Source organism: Solenopsis invicta, chromosome 13 (genome assembly GCF_016802725.1).
Source record: "Solenopsis invicta isolate M01_SB chromosome 13, UNIL_Sinv_3.0, whole genome shotgun sequence".
Lineage (NCBI taxonomy): Eukaryota > Metazoa > Arthropoda > Insecta > Hymenoptera > Formicidae > Solenopsis > Solenopsis invicta.
Window position 1 is genome coordinate 3,360,620 of NC_052676.1, and position 24,019 is coordinate 3,384,638.

Here is a 24,019-nt window from a genome sequence, read left to right on the forward strand (position 1 = left end):
CGATTTCGAGAAAATTATCTCCAGCGCTTCTTATCTTCGCATCTCTGTCTCTGTTGGAAAAATAATTCTTTGACGTGTGCGCTGTCACCTTCTAACGCATCACTTTTGCGATAGACTATTTTTTTTTTTTAGCGATTTGAAGTCGAATTTTTGTAACCCTGTGCGCTCAACAACAAATTTAATATTTTGTTTTATTAGCTCTAAATGAAAATAAAAGGATTCTGCAATAAAAATTTTTGATATTTTATAATTATTGGTATATTTTTAAATAATTGATATATTAAGAAACGATTTGCTATATTTTGTTTTAAATTTTAATAAAGATGTACTTGAAATATTCGTCTGGATGGAAACTTGGGGAAAAAAAAGTGTTTTGTTAAAATTAAATTTAGGCACTAAAAATTTAAATTTGTTAAATACTTAATCAGATAATATACAAAGTGGAATATTGATTTAACATAGATATTGAATCACGTGATAAATATAAAAAAGGATTTTAAGTTGAAAAACAGAAAAGAAATTTGTAAGAGTTTATCGTTGAGACTAGTTTAACAATGAAGCTGCTGAAACAAAATATTATGTCGAATTCAGCTCGATATTGGAGTCTCAAGGATTAAAACATCGAGAGACCAAGTGATTTTTAACTTAAAAACGAATCAAAGTGTTCTTGCAAACTAAACTTTCCAAAAACAAACAAGGTTACAAAAGTACTTTTTTCCAGTCAATTCTACTATGAAGTTTGATAGAATTCATCTAGGAAGATTTACTTACATGACGCTAAAAATTGGAACGATAAACGATGAGTGCTCACTTTCATTCTCTCTGAAAAAAATTTTAAATTGGAAAAAAATTGAAATCGATAAAAAATAGATCTGTTGTTACAAAATAACACGCGAGAAACGAGTAACTTCTGTACGAAGAAGAAATAAGATAAAATTATATGTATGCATGACAGTACAAAACTGTCGAAGCTAAATAAGTAATTATGATTAGAAGCTTTATCTTTTAAATTATTTTTTTAATTAATAACAATAATGATTTATAATAAAATATATAGTGTTACACTGACAAAGAAATGGTCGTCACTATCATAATTTAAATATATCGCTAAAAATGATTATAAATTAATTCGTTCATTTTCATAACGTTTTATTCATATTATGGTACTTGCAACTATTTCTTTGTGATACATTGTATGTTACTATTACTAACGTCATAGCAAAAATGATATAAAAATAGAATTCTCTTAATCATAATTATTTTAACTATTACAATACTATGTAAAAACAAGCACTGTATCCCTCCAAACTGGATTTTTACATATTATTCTCTATCTATTTAAAGTAGTTTAGAAAGTTCTTAAAAGTTTATAAAAATACTTTCAAGTTTTTACACTGAGAGAAAATAATGCAATCTTAGTAATAATAACCTTTTATTTATAGTTTTATCAACTATAAAAAATTTTATAAATTACGATAATTTCAAATTAAGTATATGTCTATCTTATATATATATATATAATTAAGTATATGTCTATCTTATATATATATATATATATAAGTATTAATGTATTTTTTTAAATGAATATTATCCATAAAATGGTTTCTAAACTTCAAAGGTAATTAAATTATATTGCATTTTTTTTCCAAAATAAAGTACAGACATTTGTCTTAAATTGAAAGAAAAAAAATGGTTGCAGTTACCAGTAATTTAACTATAATTCGTAATCATTTCCGGTACCAACTGTATATTATAGTTGTTTTAACCATACAAATTGTAACTGTTATTACTAGGAAATAGCGAATGTCAAAAATAATGGTTACGTTTGTAATTGTGATTGCATTTACTATATTATGTTTATTTTACTTTTACCATCCATCATCTTGACATTCTACTATATTTTATCCTAATTTATGGTAAAATTTCTTCATTGCTGATAGAATTATGAACACGAGGTTATTATGATTATATTAACATTATAGGAATAATAACTATAAAAATTGGATTCTTTCATAGTCACAAATACCGAACGCTCCTCTCCCAGCGCATTACATTCGGCTCGATCCCCGCTCGATCGATCTATACGCTCGCTTTCAGCCGCGGGCGGCTGCAGGCCGGCGGCCGCCTGTGGATCACCGTACCCTACCTATATCGTGCACGCGATAACGTATAATGCTGCCGCAGTGCCAAGGGAAGTAACTAGTCGCTTCGTGGCTCTAATGCGGCGTCGGGCCTCGCGCTGTCACTCCCGTAAACGCTCGCCAGCCCGTCGCTCGCCGTCGTCGTCGCCGTCGTCGTCGTCGTCGTCGTCGTCGTCGTCGCCGTCGCCGTCGCCGTCGTCGTCGTCGTCAGTGCTTTTCGTCGGCGGGACGCGTCTCGTTTCCACGCGTCCTCGTCGTCGACGTCGTCGTCGAGACCCGTCGTCACTATTGCGACGCGACATCGCGGTAATAGCCCTTCGCGGATCCTTCGCGGGCGCGCCGTTCTAATTGAATAAGTATCATAAGTATCGATAAACGGGACGGGAGGACGTCGATAATAAGAGAGAGAGAGGGAGAGGGAAAGAGAGAGCGCGTGTGTGTGTCGCGGCGGCGAGTACTGTTGAAAAATCCCGGTGAGTCTGAAAAGAGAGTTCCTAATCCGCGTTTTGTCAATTCGTTCATTGGCTCCACTTTCCTCCACTTTTATTTCATCGTCTTTCGTTGTTCCCCCCTCCCCTTCTTTTCTTCTCACTCCCAAAGGAGCTGGACCATCGATCGAGCTCTAAATTTCGATTGAACTAAACGTTCAGATTACGCTCAATTAGTGTTATTTCGATTGTTATTCGAGCTTGATGATTTAAATTGAGGCCGATTGCCGGCGCGGCGATTCTCCGCTTGAGAACCTTGGCGGCCTTGTTTCCGCCGGTTGATTTGCCTCCTGTGTAATCCTACAGAAACTCGTGCTCGCTCGCCACCGACGCGCAACGTGTGCGACCAAACCAATAAATCCCAATTTCGCGACGACGTTAATTCCGTCCTCGTGCGTAAACTTCCGCGTGCGACGACGTTCCCGTGTGGACGCGCCGCGCCGCTCCCGTGTGACCGAGCGTACGCACGGCCACGCACGGAACACGTAGAAGGAAGTTGCTAATCAACGTGGACCTTCGTGTGGTAACTAGAGAATACTATCATCCTACTAATCCCTCCTCGCCGCCCTAACGGGTGTGAGACGGGGAAAGGAAGACAGAGATAGAGAGAGAGAGAGAGAGAGAGAGAGAGAGAGAGAGAGACTGAATCGACGCTCGTATCGTACATACGTGCGTATATGTACATAATACATTGAAAGAAGAAATTCCTAAATTTTTATAAAAGTGTATTTATTCGAATAGTACTGATGAAATTTTTATTTATGGTACATAAATATTTAGACTATAAGAAGAAATGATACTTAAATTACATTTAAAAAAAAATGTTTAATTTTAAGATATCAAAATGTTGTGTTTTTGTCTGCTTTTTTTTAATGTAATACTTAAAAATGTTTTATTATTAAACGGCGTTCAAATTTAAAATATCAACGTCTATTTTCACTAATGTAGATTAACTTTGATCTCAGTTTAACTTGGTTTTCATATTTTTCTAATTTTTAGAACTAGAAAAGGATAAAGAATAAATTAAACCGAGATCAAAGTTGATCTACATTGGTGGAAATGGACATAAAATATTAAAAATTGAAATTTTTAATAGCTGTAAACACTTTAGTGTCTTAGATTTAAACATCTAAAATTAAAATGGTTTAAATGATTAAAAATTAAACATTTTAATATCTTAAAATTAGACAGTTTTTTTTTTAATGCAATGGTTCTTGCACTAAATTAGTATATATTTACACTTAGTGAATATTTTATTAGTCCTATTCAAATAAATATTTATTAAAATTTAGTAATTTCTTTCTCAGTATATGAAATTTATACGTATATATAAAATTACATATTATATATTTCTATGTAGAGTAGCTCGATAATCTCGTGGTATAATTGAGAAAGGAATGAAAGGATGAATAGAAAAAGTAGAATAAAAGTTTTTCACATAAAGCTTTGTTTTCAAGAAAATTGTACAAAATTTGCAACAATTTACAATTTACGAGATGTTTCATATTTCATGTCAAAAAAATCGAGGACAAAATATAAAATATCTCGTAGCTATTGATTTTTTGGATAACTCTAATACTTTTATATACAGGATAAAACTAGACGAATCATATTATGTAAAAAAGTTATATGATTCTATTTAAAAAAATGGCGATGCGTTTCATGTCACGTTGAAAAATCGATTTCTTCAAAAATTCACTTTACTACTATTTGATTCTTTTGAAGTCCTGCAACTTTTATTTGAAACATTTTTTGTGAAACTCCATGATTTACAGATATTTGATATCTGTTAATAATAAAATAGGACACTGTAATTATTGTATATTATCATTTATCATTATATGTACGTTAAATATGTAAAAACAAGCAATTAACGATAAAAATTTAACATAATTATTTTGCTTGTGTCTAGATATGCAAATCGAAATTTTTTTCACATCAAACTCGAATCACATCGATGAAATTTTATCCGAATATAAACGAATCAAATAATTAATACATAACTCTTAATTAACAACATAATTATAAAGTTGAATATTAATATATTATGTATTTAATAACAAAAGATTTTTATATTGTAAAAAAATAATATTAATTTTATAACTTGAAATTGTTTTAAATAAACGGAAGGAATAATTTTATTACATTACCTGAAAATTTAGTTAGATCAAAAATAATTTCATATTGAACCATCAAAATAATTATGTAGGACACCCAAGTATGACAATGTTGCTGAAAACAGTTTGGACATTCTAACAACCTAGTTAAACGTCTGAAATAATCTAAATGTTTCAACACATTTATTTTTAAATCTGTATTTCTGTAAAATTGTTCTTTCCGTGTACGATTTTGTAGATTGTCAATATACATATACATGATTCATGTTCGAATAGTTTGCACATCTTTTCGCTTGTATCTCTACAGATCTAGAGAGCAGTTAAGTGCACGCGCACTCAACTGGTTTTTAAGATCCATTTTCTCGAAAACAAAGTCTTATATGAAAAACTTTTACGTATAAAGAACGCGTTTATAAAGATATCAGCTCGCTTTTCCGTCATTCGATCTTTGTTTTACACACTGAAAAAAATTGTCTCTGAATCAATTTACTTTCTTTAATTTAAATAAACATTAGTCAAAATAATTTATTTTTAAGAGCTTAGGAAATATTTTTTTAATTAAAAAAATGATGTTAAAAAATATGTATTTATTTAAGTGAAGTAAAAAATTTGTTTCGTGTGCATGTAATGAACGATGAAGGTAGACTGACGGAAAAGCCAACATTTTTATAAGCGCGTTCTGAATACGGGTCTTACGCTACGTTATATCGCACCCTGACTATATATTATATAAATACCGAGCTATCCTGTGTGCGTATATATAGCCCATATTTATATATGCACATATATATAGCGTCAGCTATATATGTCGGGGTGTGATATAATATATTCCGAAATTTATTATGCGGCTACGATATTGTATTATATTTCCCGTGGCTAACGGTATATACAAGGTTATTATGCGGCGATACGACATATCGTATTTCCTACCGATGACAATATACGGGGCATACGAGGTATTCCATTTCTCGCACATTATTCTTTGACAATGTTCTTTGGCCGATTTGGAGTCGGTCTTTCCTTGACGAAAATACCGAGACGTCGACAATTCCCGAATTTAAACGGCTTCTTAAAAAGGCTTCTTGCAAATTAAAGTCCCCGTTTAAATGGAGGTAAAAAAAATAAGAGAAATACTGCCTCTCAGATGGAGTTTACTTTGATGAATTTTAATTTGAGGCTTACATTACACACACACACACACACAAACAAACACACATACACATAATGGTACGTAAAATTGTTAAAAATTGAAGGACCGTGATAAAATGATGAGCAGCCACGACAGGTCCGCCGTGGAGAAATCGACTCTATATTAAGAAGTAATGCGCGTGAGGGGATACCTTGCCAAAGAACTTATTAAAAATTAACGCGTGATAGGCGAGATATCTTGTACCCGCTAAGAAATTTGTCAAAGTATACCCGCCGTTTAGATACAACGCATGATTTTTTTAACCGCGAAGAACGCAGTGCGGGAGAGAAATTGAAGAAACGTTTTTGCTGCAAGATCGTAATATTGCGGATGACGCCACGCGACGTAGCTCGTGACGTTTCATCGCGACATTGTGTGATGCAATATTTATTAGCGCAACGTCGCTGCAGTAATCAGTACATCTTCACCGAGAAGAAAGTTTGATAATTGCTACTAATTGTTACGTGAAATAATGTTAATTAAATATTTGGTTAATATAATTAGAAATAATTTTACTTTTCTACTTTAGTAAGCAGAGTTTGTTATTTATGTAAAATTATCTAGATAAAAAGATAGCCTCATCTTATCTTCATCTTAATTATTATAGTGTATTATTATAATATAAAATATTTTTATCTTTATCGTAGAATAAAAGAAACGTTATCTTTTTTTAAATAATCTAAAATAATGTGAACGATAACAAAAAATATTTATAATAGATAAATTAAAATTAAATTAATTTTATTTTATTTAAGAGCATTTATATGTAATTCACACGGAGAAAAATTGTTTTATTACATTAATAAGATATATATGATTGAGTTTTGATGAAAGCAGAATTTCTGGTTATTATAGGACTCGAGATTTTATAATCATAACGTTTGATAGACTATTATAATCTGGTAATTCCTACAAAATTTCAGATTCTTTCATTTTTGAACATGTATACTGGTTGATTCTATCGGAATTCTGCCATAATTTTATATTCGAGTACAACACTTAGTTATTATTAAATTTAATTGTACTTATTAAATATTCAGAAATGTAAAATTATTTTTTTTTTTATATTAACCAAATATTTAATTAGCATTATTTGATTGAATCGTGTTTTGGAAAACGAGTTTGATGGTAATAATCGAACTTAGATGATAGTTATCAGGCTTTAGTGAATTAATACGAATTAAATATTTAGTTAATATAACCAAATATTTAGTAATATTTAGTGACCGTTTAGTAACTGATTAGTTACTATTATTTTATTCGTTTACTATTAACATAATAAATAAATATTACTAAATAGGTAATTATATATTAATTAAACGTTTATTTAAAATTACTTTACCAAAACTTAATATTATTAACTTTTTATCAAAATCTTGTTTTCATTGTGCGCGCGATATGCGTTAAATTTAACGCAAATTTTCCAACTGTGTACATACATCCCGCCATCTTCTCGGTCTCCGCCTGAAATCCGGGGGATCAGATTCAATATGTAGGGGAGAAGGCGGCATTATGGAACCTTATTCTATTTTTAATATCCCGCAAGCTCTCTTCCAATATTGCCGTAACCTTGTCGGAATTTTTCATTCGCATGGTTCTGTAATGTCCCTGCAATTTACAGGATTGCGACGTTGGTTGCTACGGTGTAGTAAAGCTAAAAAAAGAAGAAAGTAAAATAAAATATATGTCCGCGCGCGGTGCGGTGCGCGCACGGGTAACTCCGAGCCCATCTGCCGTTATCGGAGTCACGTTGCGCGTTCGATGACACTGCGGACCCTACGCTGCCGGAGAGACAAAATCCACTTTAATTTGTAATCTCGAGACGCCCTATATACTCGCCGAGTTACGCGCTCCGATATTATCCGAGAATATCGACGTGTCGCACGCAAAAGTTTTTAGACCTGTATTCACACGTGTGAGCACACCACGCGTGTGGGGAGGGCTGCTGTTCGTAATCATGTCTCGTTCCTGAGGATGGATGTGCAAAATTATCGACCGTGGGAAAATCTGTCTATCGTTGCGTATACCAGACTCTCTCGCGTTAACAAATCCGACGTTACGAGCAGCGTATTTTGAGCGAACGAATTTGGAAGGTGCAGCTGCGAATGAAGAGATGGCAGAAATCTAGTGTCCTAGACCAGTTTGCAGAATTATACGGAAAGATTTAAACGACAAGCGAGGACACTTGTCATCCGTCTGTCAGTTAGATAACGACCTTATCATGACGGTATCATGAATGCCTGGCGGAAGAAGCAAGAACGGAGAGAGAAAGAGAAGGAGAGAACATGTACACAACGAAATATTCATTTAGAGACAAATTTGTAACAGCCACCTGACCACCAAAATCTCATCCAGTCGTGTAACGATTATCCCAACATTTCTCTTCGCGTTTTTCCGAGGAACGAGATTATTGGTGCATTTTTTCCGCGAGAAAAGCGATAAGGTCACGACGCGTATACTTCATAAGTGCTGTAATATTATTTAATATTAAATAATATTCCTGAAATATACTAATAAAAAGTATCTAACATTATATGAATATTATGTAAAGAATTAAATAATATTATTTACTTTAATATTTTAAATTTAACTGTTAAAGGTAATTATTATTAAATTTTTGAATATTTTATGTATAATAATTTACATTAATTTTTAATCACATTACTATTCGTAGAACATTTTTATAATATTCCAGGGATATTGAAGTAATACGAATATTATGTGGATATAATATTAATACAATATTCTCATAATATTAAAAATATTGAATAATATTCATATGATATTCTAGGAATATTATGTGCTTATATAGGGTATGCCTGACGTCATTACTTGGACTGCGTTCGGAGAGCGCGCTATCAGCGCTATTCCGTCATTCTCATCGGTTATTAGACGTAAAGTAAGGATAAAATGACGCAATAACAGCACGCTCCGCGAATGCAGCCTTAAAAATTGATTAGAAAAGCGTCATTCGCATCTTCTTCGAACATTATCATTGTGGAACATTTTCATTTCCCTTCTCCGATGAAATTAATCCAAGCAGACGTGATCGCAATCTAAATAATCAGCGGCTAATAATTTCGACGTAAATAACGTACGATTAATTAAATTAGCTTAGTTAACTCAAATAATCTCAATTACCAAGCGCGGTTTCTCTCTCGGATGCTCTGGAAACCGCGGCTTGAATTACGGTCAGATAGGGTTACTTTGTCCCTGCGGGGGTAATTTTGCGCCACGACACGGTACAACGCAACGGCACGGCGCAGCGACAAGAGAGATTTTCCAGGGACGAGTAGAAAATTCAGCGAGAGAGAGAGAGAGAAGGGAGCTTAGCGTGCGGGAAATCTTTCGGAAATCACGTCTCTCGCGTTCCCTTTAAAACCGCGACCACGTGTGGGGCGCGGAACTCTCGCGGGAGTTTATTTTTCCACAACGCGCGCGAATCCCTTTTGAAATTAATGCGTTCGCGACATACGTTATGCGCCACCGCCGCCGGGGCATTTTTCTCGCGTCCCTGCATTTTTCACATCGAGCGCGCTTACGTCAGTTGCGCGCGAAACAGTGCCAGGCAGACAACGCGAAGTCGAAGATAAGTCTTACCCCCGTCCGATCGTTACGCTTTCTCACAAGAGGCGTTCATATTTGATATTTGCGACGTGAGGCCTCTCCTCTGCCGCGGCGCGGATTCTTACGAAATGCATGGGGCGGAGGGGAGCTAGATTTATTCTCATGGCCGGCGTATCAGAGCCGGTTGCACGGTTTATGCTAATGTATTTACAAACGTGTATGCCACTCCGGAGGCTACCATTTGTTACTCGCGCAAACACGTATCCGGCCCAGCGTCGTTTTGCAATTGTTGTATAAATTATACTGACGGCTACTGAGCGGGAACTTCAGAACGAAGCGTCCCCGCGCTTCGCTGGCCGAATTTATCATTCGCCAGATAAGAAACGAGCGGTTTCCGGTGGGGATTAACCCTTTCCAATTCTACGTCGCGGCATTTCAAACGTAGTACATACGCGTCGCGATACACACGGGCGGTGGATCGAACGCTACCGAAAGCTGCACGTGGATCGGTCTTTTCAAGTTCCTTTACATAACGCATTAAATAATTTGTCCATTTTCACTCACGATTGTATATATATAGAGTCAACTGTGAACGATCTATAATTCACGCGAGACTTCAAAATCTATTTATAATTTTAAACACCGAGTACTTTGATACGTGTGTGCATTTTAATATATATTTTATTCACGTGTGCGTCTTCTCATTCTCTTCAAACGTTTTTCTACATATTATACGGCATATAAAATTATAAGTAGCATTTTATTTTAAATTCCTATGTAAATTCTCAATCGTTTGGGCACGATAAAGGGAATGTGAATCCAAATTTATTTGACATAAACTATTAATTAAGTTTTAGTTATGCAAATTAAAAAAAATACAGAAGAAAAGATTAACGCGAGTACAATGAGAAAAAATGTTGTTAAGTTTTTCTACTTAAAATTCATTTTTTTTTGTTCAAGTTTTCATATACTTAAGTTAAATATATAAAATGTGTAAAAATATATAAATTTATTGGTGTTTAGGGAAGAAGTTTATAAATTGAAATTCTATCTCTTTCTCTTCCTGTCAAAATTTTTCGATTTATTTATTTATTTATTTATTTTTTATTTTTTTTTGATAATGATGTAAAATGTTGAGAATTGATTAACGTTAAATGCAATCTGTGTGACTTGCGAGTTTTTATTACAAAATCAATAATAATAGAAGACAATATATCTAAATTAACGTTGTGTATTTAATCATTTTTCAAATTCTATTTCCGGTTGAGATAGATCCATGTATTTAGTTTATATTGTTTCTTTTCAGTACTTTCTCAAAATTAATAATCAAAACTCGAGTGACTTTTTTGTGATTGCATAATTAAGAAACATTAAAATAATAAAATAAATTTAGTTAAAAGTTGAAATTAAAAGTTCTCTAATTTTAAAGTTCTCTAATCTGAAATTTTGCAGAAAATTTTTACGAAATTTGAATAAACACTTTGGTTAGCAACTTTTTTTTCGTGTATAAATATATGATATACATCTTATTTATATTTGTAAATACAATTCTCTCTGCACGATAAATAATGTTTGCAAATGCGATATCTTTTCTTTTTATAGCCGAACAGGCACGATGTCGAGAAACCCAAGTTCCTGGCGGACCGGCTCCGGCAGACTGGAGGCCCTGTTGGTGCTGAGCCTGTTCCTGCTCCTCGTCCTGCAGCCGGATCCTTGCCGCGGCTCGCCGTCCCACCGGAGCAGGCATCACGAGCACGAGTTGCACTCCGCGCAAGAGACGTCGTCGCACGAGGACACCAGGAGTTCCAGGTCGAGCGAGGAGCTGCCGCGACCGGCCGCCCTCGTCGGCTCTGACGATCCGCTGGTGGTGCGCACTAGAAAGGGCATGGTCCGCGGCAAGACCATGGCCGCGAAAACCGGCAAGAGCGTCGACGCTTGGTTCGGCATACCCTACGCTCAGAAACCTGTCGGTGAGTCTCTTCAAAAGTAAAGTAAAGGGAAAAATTTTTTTACTTTTGAACCAAGAATTGTGCTCGTGTAGCACATGGAGAGAATTTTCTCTTGGAATCTACTCTCAAAATTATAGCAATTACATGAGATTCCGAAGAATTTTATTATACTTTTAATAAAATTTTCCTGTAAGCGCTACAATATTATTTAATATTAATGAAAAGTGGTTATATGTCCACTTCTGATAATATTATTCATTAAGTACTAATGAATGTTATGAGAAGTAATAATATTGTTTACTTCAATATTTCAAATCATCAGAAATGTTATAATTTTGAAACGTAATAAAGTTTAGGAATATTTTATGCATAATAATTTACATTAATTTTTGATTACAATAATATATTTATAGAATATTTTCATAATATCCCGCGAATATTGAAGTAATCTACCACGAATATTATATAAAGTGGACATATAATATTGACACAATATTTTTATGATATTAAAATAATTTACAAATATTGAATAATATTCTCGGAATATTATTTTAATTTTTAGTAATATTCTAGAAATATTGTAGCGTTTATAGATTTGGGGTTAAATTTTAATAAACTTTAGCTATTCAATAATATAAAATAGTTTTGATAAATTTTCTATTTTTTTAAATCAAAATTTATTAAAATTTAACTAAACTATTCTGTAATAAAAAATAGTTTTGTTAAATTTTACCAAAATTACAATAAAAATGTTTGCTATTCCCACTACTCCTAATAATTTTGAAGGTAAATCTCTAAATAAATATATTCCATAGAGTCGTCGTTAGGATAAAACGAAAATAGTAAAATAAAGTAAAATGAAATGGGTAAACATGGGAGAAAAGAAATTTCATTCAACCTGAATCACATTTTCGAAGAGAACAATATTTCTCAGATTCGCTTGAAACTTGTAGAGTCTACATTATTCATCAACAAGAGCGATTCGACTTTTCTGAATTATAGCATAGAAAGAAAGGATTTCTTTCGTGAATTAGGGGTAGATGATGTTATTTCACTGGCTGATATCTCCGTTACAGGCCCGCTGAGGTTTCGCCATCCGCGGCCTGCCGAGCGCTGGTCGGGCATACTGAACGCGACCACCCTGCCGAACAGCTGCGTACAGATCTTGGACACGGTGTTCGGCGACTTCGCCGGCGCCACCATGTGGAACCCGAACACGCCGCTGAGCGAGGACTGCCTGTACGTGAACGTGGTGGCGCCGCGGCCCAGGCCTAGGAACGCCGCTGTCATGGTATGGATATTCGGTGGTGAGTTCCCAGTGATGAGAATCCATCATCTCCGACCCTCTCGCTCGCGGCGGCGCGCGTGAGCGCGATTTCGCCGACGACGAAGTTTCGAGTTTCTTACGCGGAAGGCGTAGTTTCAAAGAGTTTCCGCAATCGTTCTGTCTCTCTGCAGAAGCACGACGCATTGCGGTCGCTATACGTTTCCTCACGCGGCTCCCCCCTTTCTCGTCTAGGCTGCGTTTCTTTCAGCAACTCAGCGAAGTCGGAAGCATCCCTGAAAGCCATTTTGTCGAGACCTTTTTAGCCTCCGCCGTCGCGCTTTGAATGATGTCAGCGAGCATTATGCCGCCGTTTATGCCAGTTATAAACTTGAAATTTTTTTATTGCCCTGTCACCATGTACGCTTGTTGCGGCATGATTGATGCGTCTGTCGGTGGCTTATGTAGCAAAATAAAATTTAATATCCGAACGTTGCTCCAATTAGAGATATTTTTAGCTGTGACGCGCGACTTCACGCACACTACGAGAAAAAAATAACTGCCGTTACGCTATTGGGGAGTATCAAATGGCGAAATTACTTGCGTGACGACGCCGTGAGCGATGCCCGGCCAATACGTGAGAGAATCTTTGTAAATTATATGGCCGATTTCGGGAACTTTTTTGAAACTGCTAATATAACCTATCAGGAAGTAAAAAATAAAATATATATCAATAATGTGAAAGAGATTTCTTTAAGGGATCTTGTATTACTGAACGGAATTTTATTAATATGTTTTTTGATTGCTGATTACATATCAAATTTTTAAAAAATTTTAAATAACAGATCTACTAGGACACATTTTTTTTACATCAGCGATTTTTTTTTTGTTAAATTAGTATTTTTAAAGATTTCTTATTTTATGAATTTGAGGTCAAGTTTGAAAAATTTAAAATCATGGATTAATATGGCAATTAAATTAAGGCTGAAAATATCATAATTTATATATAACTTAAAAGAAAATTCTAAAGAGTTTGATTTGAAAAGAATTATAAAAAAATTTATTAGAAAATTTATACGCCACATTGGATTATTTTAGATTTTTAAATTTTACTTTACATTTGCTTGTAATCAGTAATTTAAAAAGATTCTAGAAATTTATCACAAATAAAAATTATGATTTTTAAAGAAATGTGTCCAGCATTGTTAGTTTATTAATTATAAATACAAAAGACAAGTTCATTTATTTACAAACGTAATCAATCGAAATTAATTTGCTAATTAATGGTTGTTTATCTTCGACTGATTACATTATTTTTAAAATTTGACCAAAGATTCAAAATCGTCGATCCAAAAAGCATAGAAATCTAAGATTTTGCATAAGATTAGCAAACGAAAAATTGAGAGATATTTGGTGTTTATTAGCAATATTAAATTTTACTTTATTTATTCACTATAATATATAAATATAGTCAACGAATTAGGAAACTTAATTGCTGTGCACAGATCAAACTTATTTTTTGGTTAGCTATAATTAACAAAATCTTGCCACTAATTAAACAAATTACTTTAATGAAGAAGCAATTCCGTTCTGTATTTTTTGACTTTGCAATCGTGCAAAGATGGTTGCAAAAGCAAATATGCCGGCGACATCGTGCAACCGCGAAACCCAAGGATCTCTGCGACCCTTCTTTCAGGTGGCTTCTACTCCGGCTCGGCCACCCTCGACGTGTACGACCACAAGACCATGGTCTCGGAAGAGAACGTGATCGTAGTGTCGATGCAATATCGCGTAGCCAGCCTCGGCTTCCTGTACTTTGGCACGTCCGACGTGCCCGGTAACACCGGTCTCTTCGATCAGATGATGGCTCTGCAATGGGTGCGCGACAACATCGCCGCGTTCGGCGGCAATCCCGAGAACGTGACGCTCTTCGGCGAGAGCGCTGGCGCGGTCTCCGTCTCCTTGCACCTCCTGTCCCCGCTGTCCAGGTCAGTTTTAAAGAGTGAGGCAAATCTACCAGTAAGGTGGAAGTCTGAAAACGATCGTTTGAACGAGGACATTGGAAAATGTGATTACATGTATTAGTATAGAGGAAGGTTAAAAAGAGAAAAATAACTAAATTTTAATAACAATTTATTCGAATAGTACTAATGAAATATTTATTAAATGTAAATATATATTCATTTCGTACAAGAACCACTAATTTAATTCAAGTATTATTTTTTCTTGTAGAGTAAATGTTTCTGTATATACTGTAAATAAATATTTCATTACTACTATTCGAATAAATGTTTATTAAAATTTAAGAATTTTTTTCTCCCAGTGTAGGAAATGTGGATTTTTATTTTTTTAATTATCCAAGCAGACCGTGTTTTTATCAATATTAATAATGTGTAATGTTTAATTTTCGAGAAATAAGGGAATGCCACTTTAGGCGACCTGTGTGTCGGTATGAGTGACTTTCCTCTGTATTATAACACATAGAAAACGATATTTTTATTTATACAATATCTATATTTGTTTAATGTACGCGTGTAGGAGAAAAAGTTTCAAAATCACTCAATGATAACGTAGGGTTAGGTCACTGCACCGGTCAATGAACAAACAAGAATTAACTTTATACAATTATATTTTCAAATAAAAAAATGATATTTTAATAAAATTTCTATGAAAATTAAATTTAAACAATATCAACAAATTTTGCAATTTATCATTTTGAAGTCTTATTATTTTAATAGTTAATAGTTTTTCTAAACAGTCATTTATTGACGGCTGTTCAGCGGCTGCTGCAATGACCCTATGTGAATACATTTCAATTTGATACACGTATACATCGCAACAACTTTTGATCCTGAAAGGATCAAAAAGTTCGGTGGCCTTTCTTCCCTCGCTGAAGAAAGAAATCTGCGATCTGCTATTCCAGGCACCTGTTCAACCAAGCCATCATGCAGTCGGGCTCGGCGACCGCGCCATGGGCGATAATCTCGCGCGAGGAATCGATCGTGCGCGGCATTCGGCTGGCCGAGGCGGTCGGTTGCCCGCACGATCGTCACAATCTGCGCGAGGTGATCGACTGCTTGTTGACGAAGGACGCGGAGGAGCTGGTCAAGAACGAGTGGGGCACCCTCGGGATCTGCGAGTTTCCGTTCGTCCCGGTGATCGACGGCGCGTTCCTCGACGAGACGCCCCAGCGCTCGCTCGCCACGACCTCCTTCAAGAAGACCAACATCCTGATGGGCTCCAACACCGAGGAGGGCTTCTACTTTATCATCTACTACCTGACGGAGCTATTTCGCATCGACGGCACCGAGGACGTGAAGGTGACGCGCGAGCAGTTTATCAGCGCCGTCTCCGAGCTGAATCCCTACGTGAGCCAGATCGGCCGTCACGCCATCATTTACGAGTACAGCGACTGGCTGCACCCGGACGATCCGCACTCGAATCGCGACGCCCTCGACAAGATCGTCGGCGATTACCAGTTCACTTGCAACGTCAACGAATTCGCCGGCCGTTACGCTGACACCGGGAACGTTGTCTATATGTACTACTACAAGCACAGGTAAAGAGAACTTGAGACATGCCTCGATATAATTAACCCTTCACAGACCTGTTTTTCGCTGCTTGGTCAGACCACCTGGATAATTGATGCGCGGTTGTATTTTTCGAGGTGTATTTTTAGACTCTAAATCAATTGATAAAAGTCTATACTCTTTTAACATTTGGGAATGCGATTGTACAACTATATGACCTGATTCATTGTTTTCTTTTCTGTATAAGTCCGAGTTTAAGATAGAATCGGCAAAATGGGAAAAATAGTCTGAATTAACATATCTGCCGAAGAGTTTTTGAGCTTTCTCTCTCGGGTTCTCCTCCGATCTCGAATTTTTGATGCGTTAAAAAAAGACAACACGCTGATAGATACATTTACTTTTCCTGCCTCGCATACAATTTAAAACAAGACGATTTATCTCAGATCTAGGAACAATCCGTGGCCGCGATGGACCGGAGTCATGCACGCCGACGAGATAAGCTATATCTTCGGGGAACCGCTGGACCCATCCAAGGGCTACACGCACGAGGAGGTGCTCCTCTCGAAGAGGATGATGAGATACTGGGCGAACTTTGCGAAAACGGGGTAAGCCTTGCAATCAATTCAATTTCTTTTTGTATACAATTTTTGTCTATTAGTTTTTATGAAAACATATTCAAGCTACTGAACCGAATAAGATTCACTTAATTTATTTTATTATTTTGAAAATTTGTATATTTTATTTTTACTTAAACTTCTTTATGTTTTAAAAACTCTATTAAATGGATTTTTTAAAAAAATACAAAATAAATCGAGTGGATCTTGTTCAATCCAAGTATTTTTGTTTAAAATAATACATATATACTAATACATTTTCGAAAAATTATATTTTAATTTAAAATATTGATGAAATGTAGAATAAATTAAATTTAAAAGAGAAAGGGTAATATGGTACTGATTTTTATGGTATTGAATATTAATATATTAAAAAAAAATAAAATTAATTGAATGGGTCTCGTTCAGCTCAAGTATTTTAGCTTCAAATAAAACGAATGTACGAATACATTTCCGAAAAATTATATTTTAATTAAAAATATTAATTAAATGTAGAATAAGTTAAATATAGAGGGGAAGGGGGTAATGTGGTATTTATTTTCATTTTATTGAATATTAATATATTTGTTATCGCTATAGAAATCGTAGAAATAAATACAAATATTTTTATATCAACATAATACTCATTGACAATAAAAGCATCCTTATGCAAAAAGTATCGTTATTCTAACTGAAGAACAAAAATAATTTCAAGTAGGTTTGAGAATACCGTAATGTTATGTATTTAGAAAATAATGAAGTATTATTTTAGTCCATTTAATACGCGTGTATCGAGACCATCAATTAGCTTTCATTAATTCGTCAGTCCGTATAAATTACTTTAAAAATACCTCGAAACCTCTCTCGTTACTCGAAGGTATTTCGGTACACCGCGGTCGGGTCGGGGATATATATTTAGACATATGATTTGTATGATCGGACAGGGATCCGAACATCGACGAGAGCGGCGAGCTGTCGCTGGCTTACTGGCCGTCGCACACAGCCACGAATAAAGAGTACCTGACCTTGGACCTCAACAACACGGAGATCGGCAGCGGTCCCAGAGTGAGGCAGTGCACCTTCTGGAAGAAGTATCTGCCGCAGCTGCTCGGCGCCACGTGTAAGTATATCCCAACGGGACTGACAGTCCTCGTTTCTATTGAAATAGACAACGCGACGCGACGCGACGCGACGCGTCAACGTGCGCTTCGTGCGATCGCGGTGACGATCCGTCGCGGATCTCGCGGCGCGCGGTGAAAAATATACAATTGTCAGGCAGTTGCGTAACAATTGCGTCTTCTACGAGCAGCAACAGCAGCCGGCAATCATCTCCCCGGACCGGATGATCAATGATTGCGTGGGCGTATCGTTGCTCGTACACGCGAGCGGAAACGACGAGGGTCACGACTCATCGAACCGCCGCCGAGGTTACCTCGGCGCGTTACTTACCGCGCGAATTGTCTTGTGTATAACACCTGTTGAGCGCCAAGTACGTTTGATTGTTCTCGCACAACGCGGTCGGAGACCGCAGAGAGACGGTGAGATCGTTCTACCCCGGCGCGACGACGTGACGCGACGGAACGCTGCTTCGGGGCGAAGCGTGCGATCGCGCGCGGAATGATCAAGCGTTATTATATATCGCTTTAAAGTTGCATTCAAATGTAACATTTAATCGATGAGTGTAAAGTTACGAGAGTGATTTTCTTGAGAGGGAGGAGAGGGAAGGGGAATGCGGAGGAAAATTCATCGAGCGTGAAACACGCGCCGCGACTCCGGCGATCGCGAGGCATCACGAGAACTCGTGAGCTCGAATACACTGCTAGCTATTGTAGTAGCGCACTACAACGTCGACACTCGAGTTTACATTATTTATTCAGAACTGCTATCAAATGTGCTTCGCCAAGTGTCCTACTTAGGGCCGAACGCGGTGCTCCGATGATGAAAGATCTCACGAGGACGTCTTGTCCTTTCGCGCAGCCCACATTTCTCTTTGTGATCAATTGTCGATGGATGTATTTCTCGAAGATGTGTCTCTCATAACGGGAACCGTAATCGAAGGAATGATAAAAATTGTAATTATTGTGATTATCGAATAGTTAATTTGCCTTTATTTTTTAAATGTAACGTTAATTTTTCTGTATCGTACTGAGGGAAAAAAATACTAAATTTTAATAAATATTTATTCGAATTAGTACACAGAAAAAAATTAGTATCAAATTAAGAATTTATTATTTCATATATAAACAAGAGTATAAAATCTTCTTGGAAGAATATATAATCTTAAATAGACGTAATTTACTTACATGAAAAAAATTTTTTAATCATGTCTGTTTATGTTTAGTTCATGTTTAGTTTTAAAAATTCTTCTAAGAAGATTTTATATTCTTGCTTATTATATATATGAAACAATGAATTGTTGATTTGATACTAATTTTTTTCTGTGTGCTAATGAAATATTTACTAAATGTACATAAATATATATTTATTTAATACAAGAACCACTGATTTAATTTATGTATAATTTTGTCTTATAGAGTTTTTATAGAGTAAATATTCACTGTAAGTAAATATTTTATTATTACTATTCGAATAAATATTTCTTGAAATTTAGAAATTTTTTCTTTCAGTGTATCAGAATCTAGATTAAAAGCAAAAGAAAAGTAGCTGTGTATGTTTTCTAGAAAAAATCTTGATAAAAATTTAATTTGATTAAAAATAGAATATAAACGAAATATGATATTAAAAATTATTATCAATTTTCAACAGTCCAATTTTGAATTTAAATTCTTCGAAGAATTTCGTACCAAGTATTTTTTTTAATTGATGTTATTTGTTGAGAAGCAAAAGAAAACGTAAGATTCATAAATGTGCTCAGAGTAAAGAAAAAAATCTTGATAGAAATTTTATTTCATTGAAAATATAAACGAAATATATTATTAAAAATTATCAATTTTTAACAGTTCCGTTTTGAATTTAAAATCTTTGAGGAATTTCGTACAAAGTATTTTCTAAAATTCTCATGTTATTTATTGAGAAATGAAAGAAAATCAACGTGAAATTCGATATAAATATCAGCAGGGCAAAAGATACAGGAAAATAAGAGATTGATTTCATAGAAAATGCGAATAGAACATGTTAACAAAAATTCTCAATTCTCAGATTCTAAATTTAAAATTTTCGAGAAATTTTATGCAGTGTTTTGTAAAATTGAGAAGCAACAGAAAACGAAAAATTCGCAGATATATTAGTAAAGTAAAAATCCAAGAAAATAGAAAATTATTATATATATATATATTAATACAAGAATATAATTATTATATATATATATATTAATACAAATGAATTATTTTAACAAAAATTCTTTGTTTTTAGTAGTCCAATTTTTAATTTAAAATTTTTGTAAAGAGATTATTATTTTAAATTTGAGAAGCAAGAAAGAATAAGAGATTCATATTGCAGATGTTAGTAGAATAAAGAAGAACTGTAGGAAAAGAAGTAATTAACATATATATATTTTTTAAATACAATTACAACATGTTAACAAAATTCACAAATTTTAACATTCCATTTCCAAAATGTTCACGAAATTTCAACGTCGGGTACTTGTCAAAATTAATATTAAGCAATCCATTGAAGGGGGAAAAAACAAACATATGCAATCGTTAAAAAAAAGTCTTAAACTGCAAATGAATTGTATTATAAATATACCAAGAAAATCGTGTTCACAAAAATTCTCAATTCTTCGAAATAACAAGTTTAAATGTAACGTTTCTTTGCGCGTGTAGTTTCCGACGAGAAATCGGCAAAGTACGTATTAAGTTGTCCGGCGCTGTGCTGCAACTTTATTACGGAGGTAGATGAAAACGGGAGCGGACTTCCGACGATAAGAATTCGTTCAAGTTCATTCGCGTTCGTCTTCGGTACGCCGCCCGCGCCACACGAGAAGCGTTATCGCGTTCGCGAGCGCAGGGCACGCTTAATAGACTTTCATTGCGCCGGGTAACGTTCGCGTTCGCGATAAGGGTCTGAAATTTGTACCTGCTCGAACAACAACGGCGTTTTATATGATAATTACGATTACGGCAAAGCAGCTGGTCGCGCATGCACGCACGGCCGTCGGAGATTAAACGGCGTAGCGTGCCGGCGTGTCATCGCGATCACGAAAGTATAGTAAGTATTGCCACCGGGGCTTTACACGATGATCGTTTTGTCGACGGCGGGAGAGCACCTTAATAGACAGTTGTTGCCGTGAAACTTGTTTTCTATCTTGTTTTCCCCGTTACGTGCGTGCGCGCGCGTGCGAGCGAAATGAAAATATCGGTCTCGTTAAAGATCTTTGATCCCGAAGCAAATTGCCGACATTTTCTTTTATTACAAGATACCTTTGAATTGACTTTATAGAGGATTACAAATTCTTTTACCCAAAGTACGCATAAAAATGAAGACACTGAGGTACAATTTCATGCTAATAATGAAAAAAAAAAAATGTTTCAAACTTTGAAATATTTAGGATGGTCGTTATTCTAAAAGATTTTAATCCTTTCAACCCCGAATTAATTCTATTTGAAAGAGATTTTTTCTTTTTAGTATTGTTCCTATATTATAGAGATAGCTGATTTTTTTCATAATTTTTCTATTAAACATTTTGAAAAATCAAAATTTTATTGTTGTTTAAATAATTGATTAGTTTAACGTTTGGATGGATCTGAAGATTATTGCCTCAGGGAAATGACGGGAGCGAAAGGGTTAAGAGATGATTTCTCTGGATTTCTTCAAGTTTTTTTTTTTTTTTTTTTTTTTTATGTGAGAAAATTAGTATTTTGTATTTCTGATTTTTTTTATAGTAATAGACACTATGAAATTTTTGTATAATTTCTGTTCTTTAAGAATGTATGTGTCACATCTCAAAGTATTATCAAAAATTTAAAAATTTTATACATTTATTTATTATGTTTGAGTGCAAAATTTAAGCATAAAAATTACTTAACTATGAAAATTATTTACGTCAATTGATAAAAGACATTTTCTAATTACAGTTATATTTATGTGTATATTTTCAAAATTTTATTTTTGGTTTTTGTTTTTAAGTAATAAGTATAATCCAAAAAAAAACCAAGTATATCGGTATCGGCCTTCCTGTAAAGCTTTTAAAAAGTTTTTCATTATTAGCATAAATTTATCCCCCACATTTTTGTGCGTACTTTAGCTGTGTGAAATAATTTAGAATTTTATGTAAAAAAATGTAGGAGACAAATTTATGCTAATTGAAAGATACCTTCTAATAAAAAAAAAGTCGGTAATTTGCTCCAGGATTCTCTTAAACGGAGAGAATTCTATCGTTGCCTTCTTCCTCTACCTCTCACGACACGCCGTGACAGGGAGAGTGACATCGGAACGGTAGGGGGTGGTCGGGGGTGAGAAAGGGCCGCGATAACGAACTCTCGTAAATTTCGTATAACTTGGAAATAAGCTGTAAGCCGTTCGGGGAGGGAAAACATTTCCCGTGCGAGAAATGTCGGGAGACGTCACACGAAGCTATTAGCGTTAAATTTGCCATTAGAAGGACGATAGCATTTTATCGGCTTACGAATATGACGTTTAATTTAATTATATTAGTGCTATAAATTATTTTTAGCATTATATAAGTATATTATTGTATAATTTCTGCTATATATACATATATATTATTTTAACAATTTTATATATTAATATATTATTTTAATATAAGCATAATTTATTAATATATATGATATATATATATATATATATATACAAAATATAAATATTAATTATATATATTATTTTTGCTATACAAAAAATGTTGTTTGCTTGACTAAATTTTTCAACTTGATTAAATTTCTTCAACAATTTTCTCTTGGTGTATGTATAGTGTATTTTTTTATTTTTTACGCTGACGAGTTATTGCGTACGTTTCAAGTTTTTCGCGTAGAACTGAAAGCTCGAAATATATGCATGTCGCGAAATACGTGTGTCTCGCGCGTGATGCAAAACATTCAGTCTCTGAACTGTGAGATTTATGACTATATCTATTTAACATTGTCGGTCTGCGTTTCAGCGTTGCGAAAGCTCGCTCATCGGGTGGCGATCGAAAAATTTCACACGCCCAGAATATTTTTAAGGGTACGACGAGCGTCAGTTTCTGGAAAAAAATTCTCTAGAAAATAAGCTAATGAAGCCTAAAGCTTTGTGGGGGATATCTCTCGCGTTATTAATAAATAAATAAGTACTTGCTCTATATATCTGTCAGGTAAATATTTTTTTTACATTTACTTTTTTTCTATCGAAAACTACGAAGACTCCATCGCTGATTATCGCCGACAGTAAGAGAGAATCGAGAGGTGAGAGAAAAGCGAAAGTGTAAATTGGAGATATAAAAATAAAATATAAACATCCCCCACGCTCCGTCCGCGCGAATCGATTGTAAAACGCCATTGTGCGCGCTCCGTGCAATTATAAGAACAATATAATGGACAAGCGGCGCTTTGAAAAAAGGGAAAAAAAAGAAGAAACAAAGAGAGAAGAGAGAGAGAGAGAGAGAAAATTCGTGGGTACGCGGTTTTCCACGATCTCGCGGTTGCCGACGCGGAAATGAAAACAACAGTGACGCACGAGCGCCGGCAGCACACGAGTTTATTTATCGAGCGACAATGAAACACAAAAATCTGTGGAAAAGCATAAGCTCGTTCGCTGCAGGTCGACGTTTGCGTATCGCGCGCAACCCGTCGTTTCCCCCGCAATGTCGAAACGCGCGAAACGCGAGGGAGGATCGATCGAGGGAGCGCGTATTATACACGCGCCGCGATTTACCCCCGAGTGTCTCGGGTGTGCGAGACTATTCCGTATCCTCGAGCAGTTAATCGGTTAGCGGTTTCGCGGTAACGACGCGACGGACGGTTCGACGTTAGGGGACGTGGTCGGGGGCGAGAAAGGGTTGAGGGAGCAGAGCCGGAGGAGGGCCGGCTAGGGTGAAGGGAGTTAAACGACCGGCGTCTCGCGACATATTGAGATATCTCTTCGCCAGCGGCGGCGACGATGCGACGGCGTGTGCAAGCTCGCACGTGCAAGCTCGCGCGCGAGTTACTCGTGCCATCGATCCGCACCCTGCCGTCTGCTTTGCTTTGCCTGCCTGCCTGCCTGCTTGCTTGCTTGCTTGCTTGCTT

The 24,019-nt window shown here is 35.4% G+C and overlaps 1 protein-coding gene across 6 annotated transcripts in view; it reads left to right on the forward strand.

Annotated features, from left to right (window-relative positions):
- The window catches only part of LOC105202371 (acetylcholinesterase), a 59,549-nt gene that overhangs the window by 30,163 nt on the left and 5,367 nt on the right, over positions 1 to 24,019 (forward strand). For 2 of the 6 annotated variants that reach the window (XM_039456878.1, XM_011170846.3), the window contains exons 3-8: positions 11,105 to 11,472; positions 12,528 to 12,758; positions 14,412 to 14,703; positions 15,639 to 16,274; positions 16,689 to 16,850; positions 17,783 to 17,958. In XM_039456878.1, coding sequence (XP_039312812.1) covers positions 11,118 to 11,472; positions 12,528 to 12,758; positions 14,412 to 14,703; positions 15,639 to 16,274; positions 16,689 to 16,850; positions 17,783 to 17,958 — 1,852 coding nt within the window. In that variant the 5' untranslated portion in view covers positions 11,105 to 11,117. Of the gene's footprint in view, positions 1 to 2,191; positions 3,153 to 11,104; positions 11,473 to 12,527; positions 12,759 to 14,411; positions 14,704 to 15,638; positions 16,275 to 16,688; positions 16,851 to 17,782; positions 17,959 to 24,019 lie in introns of those variants that run through there. The other 4 variants (XM_039456879.1, XM_026138514.2, XM_011170847.3 and 1 more) reach the window with 4 other exon arrangements.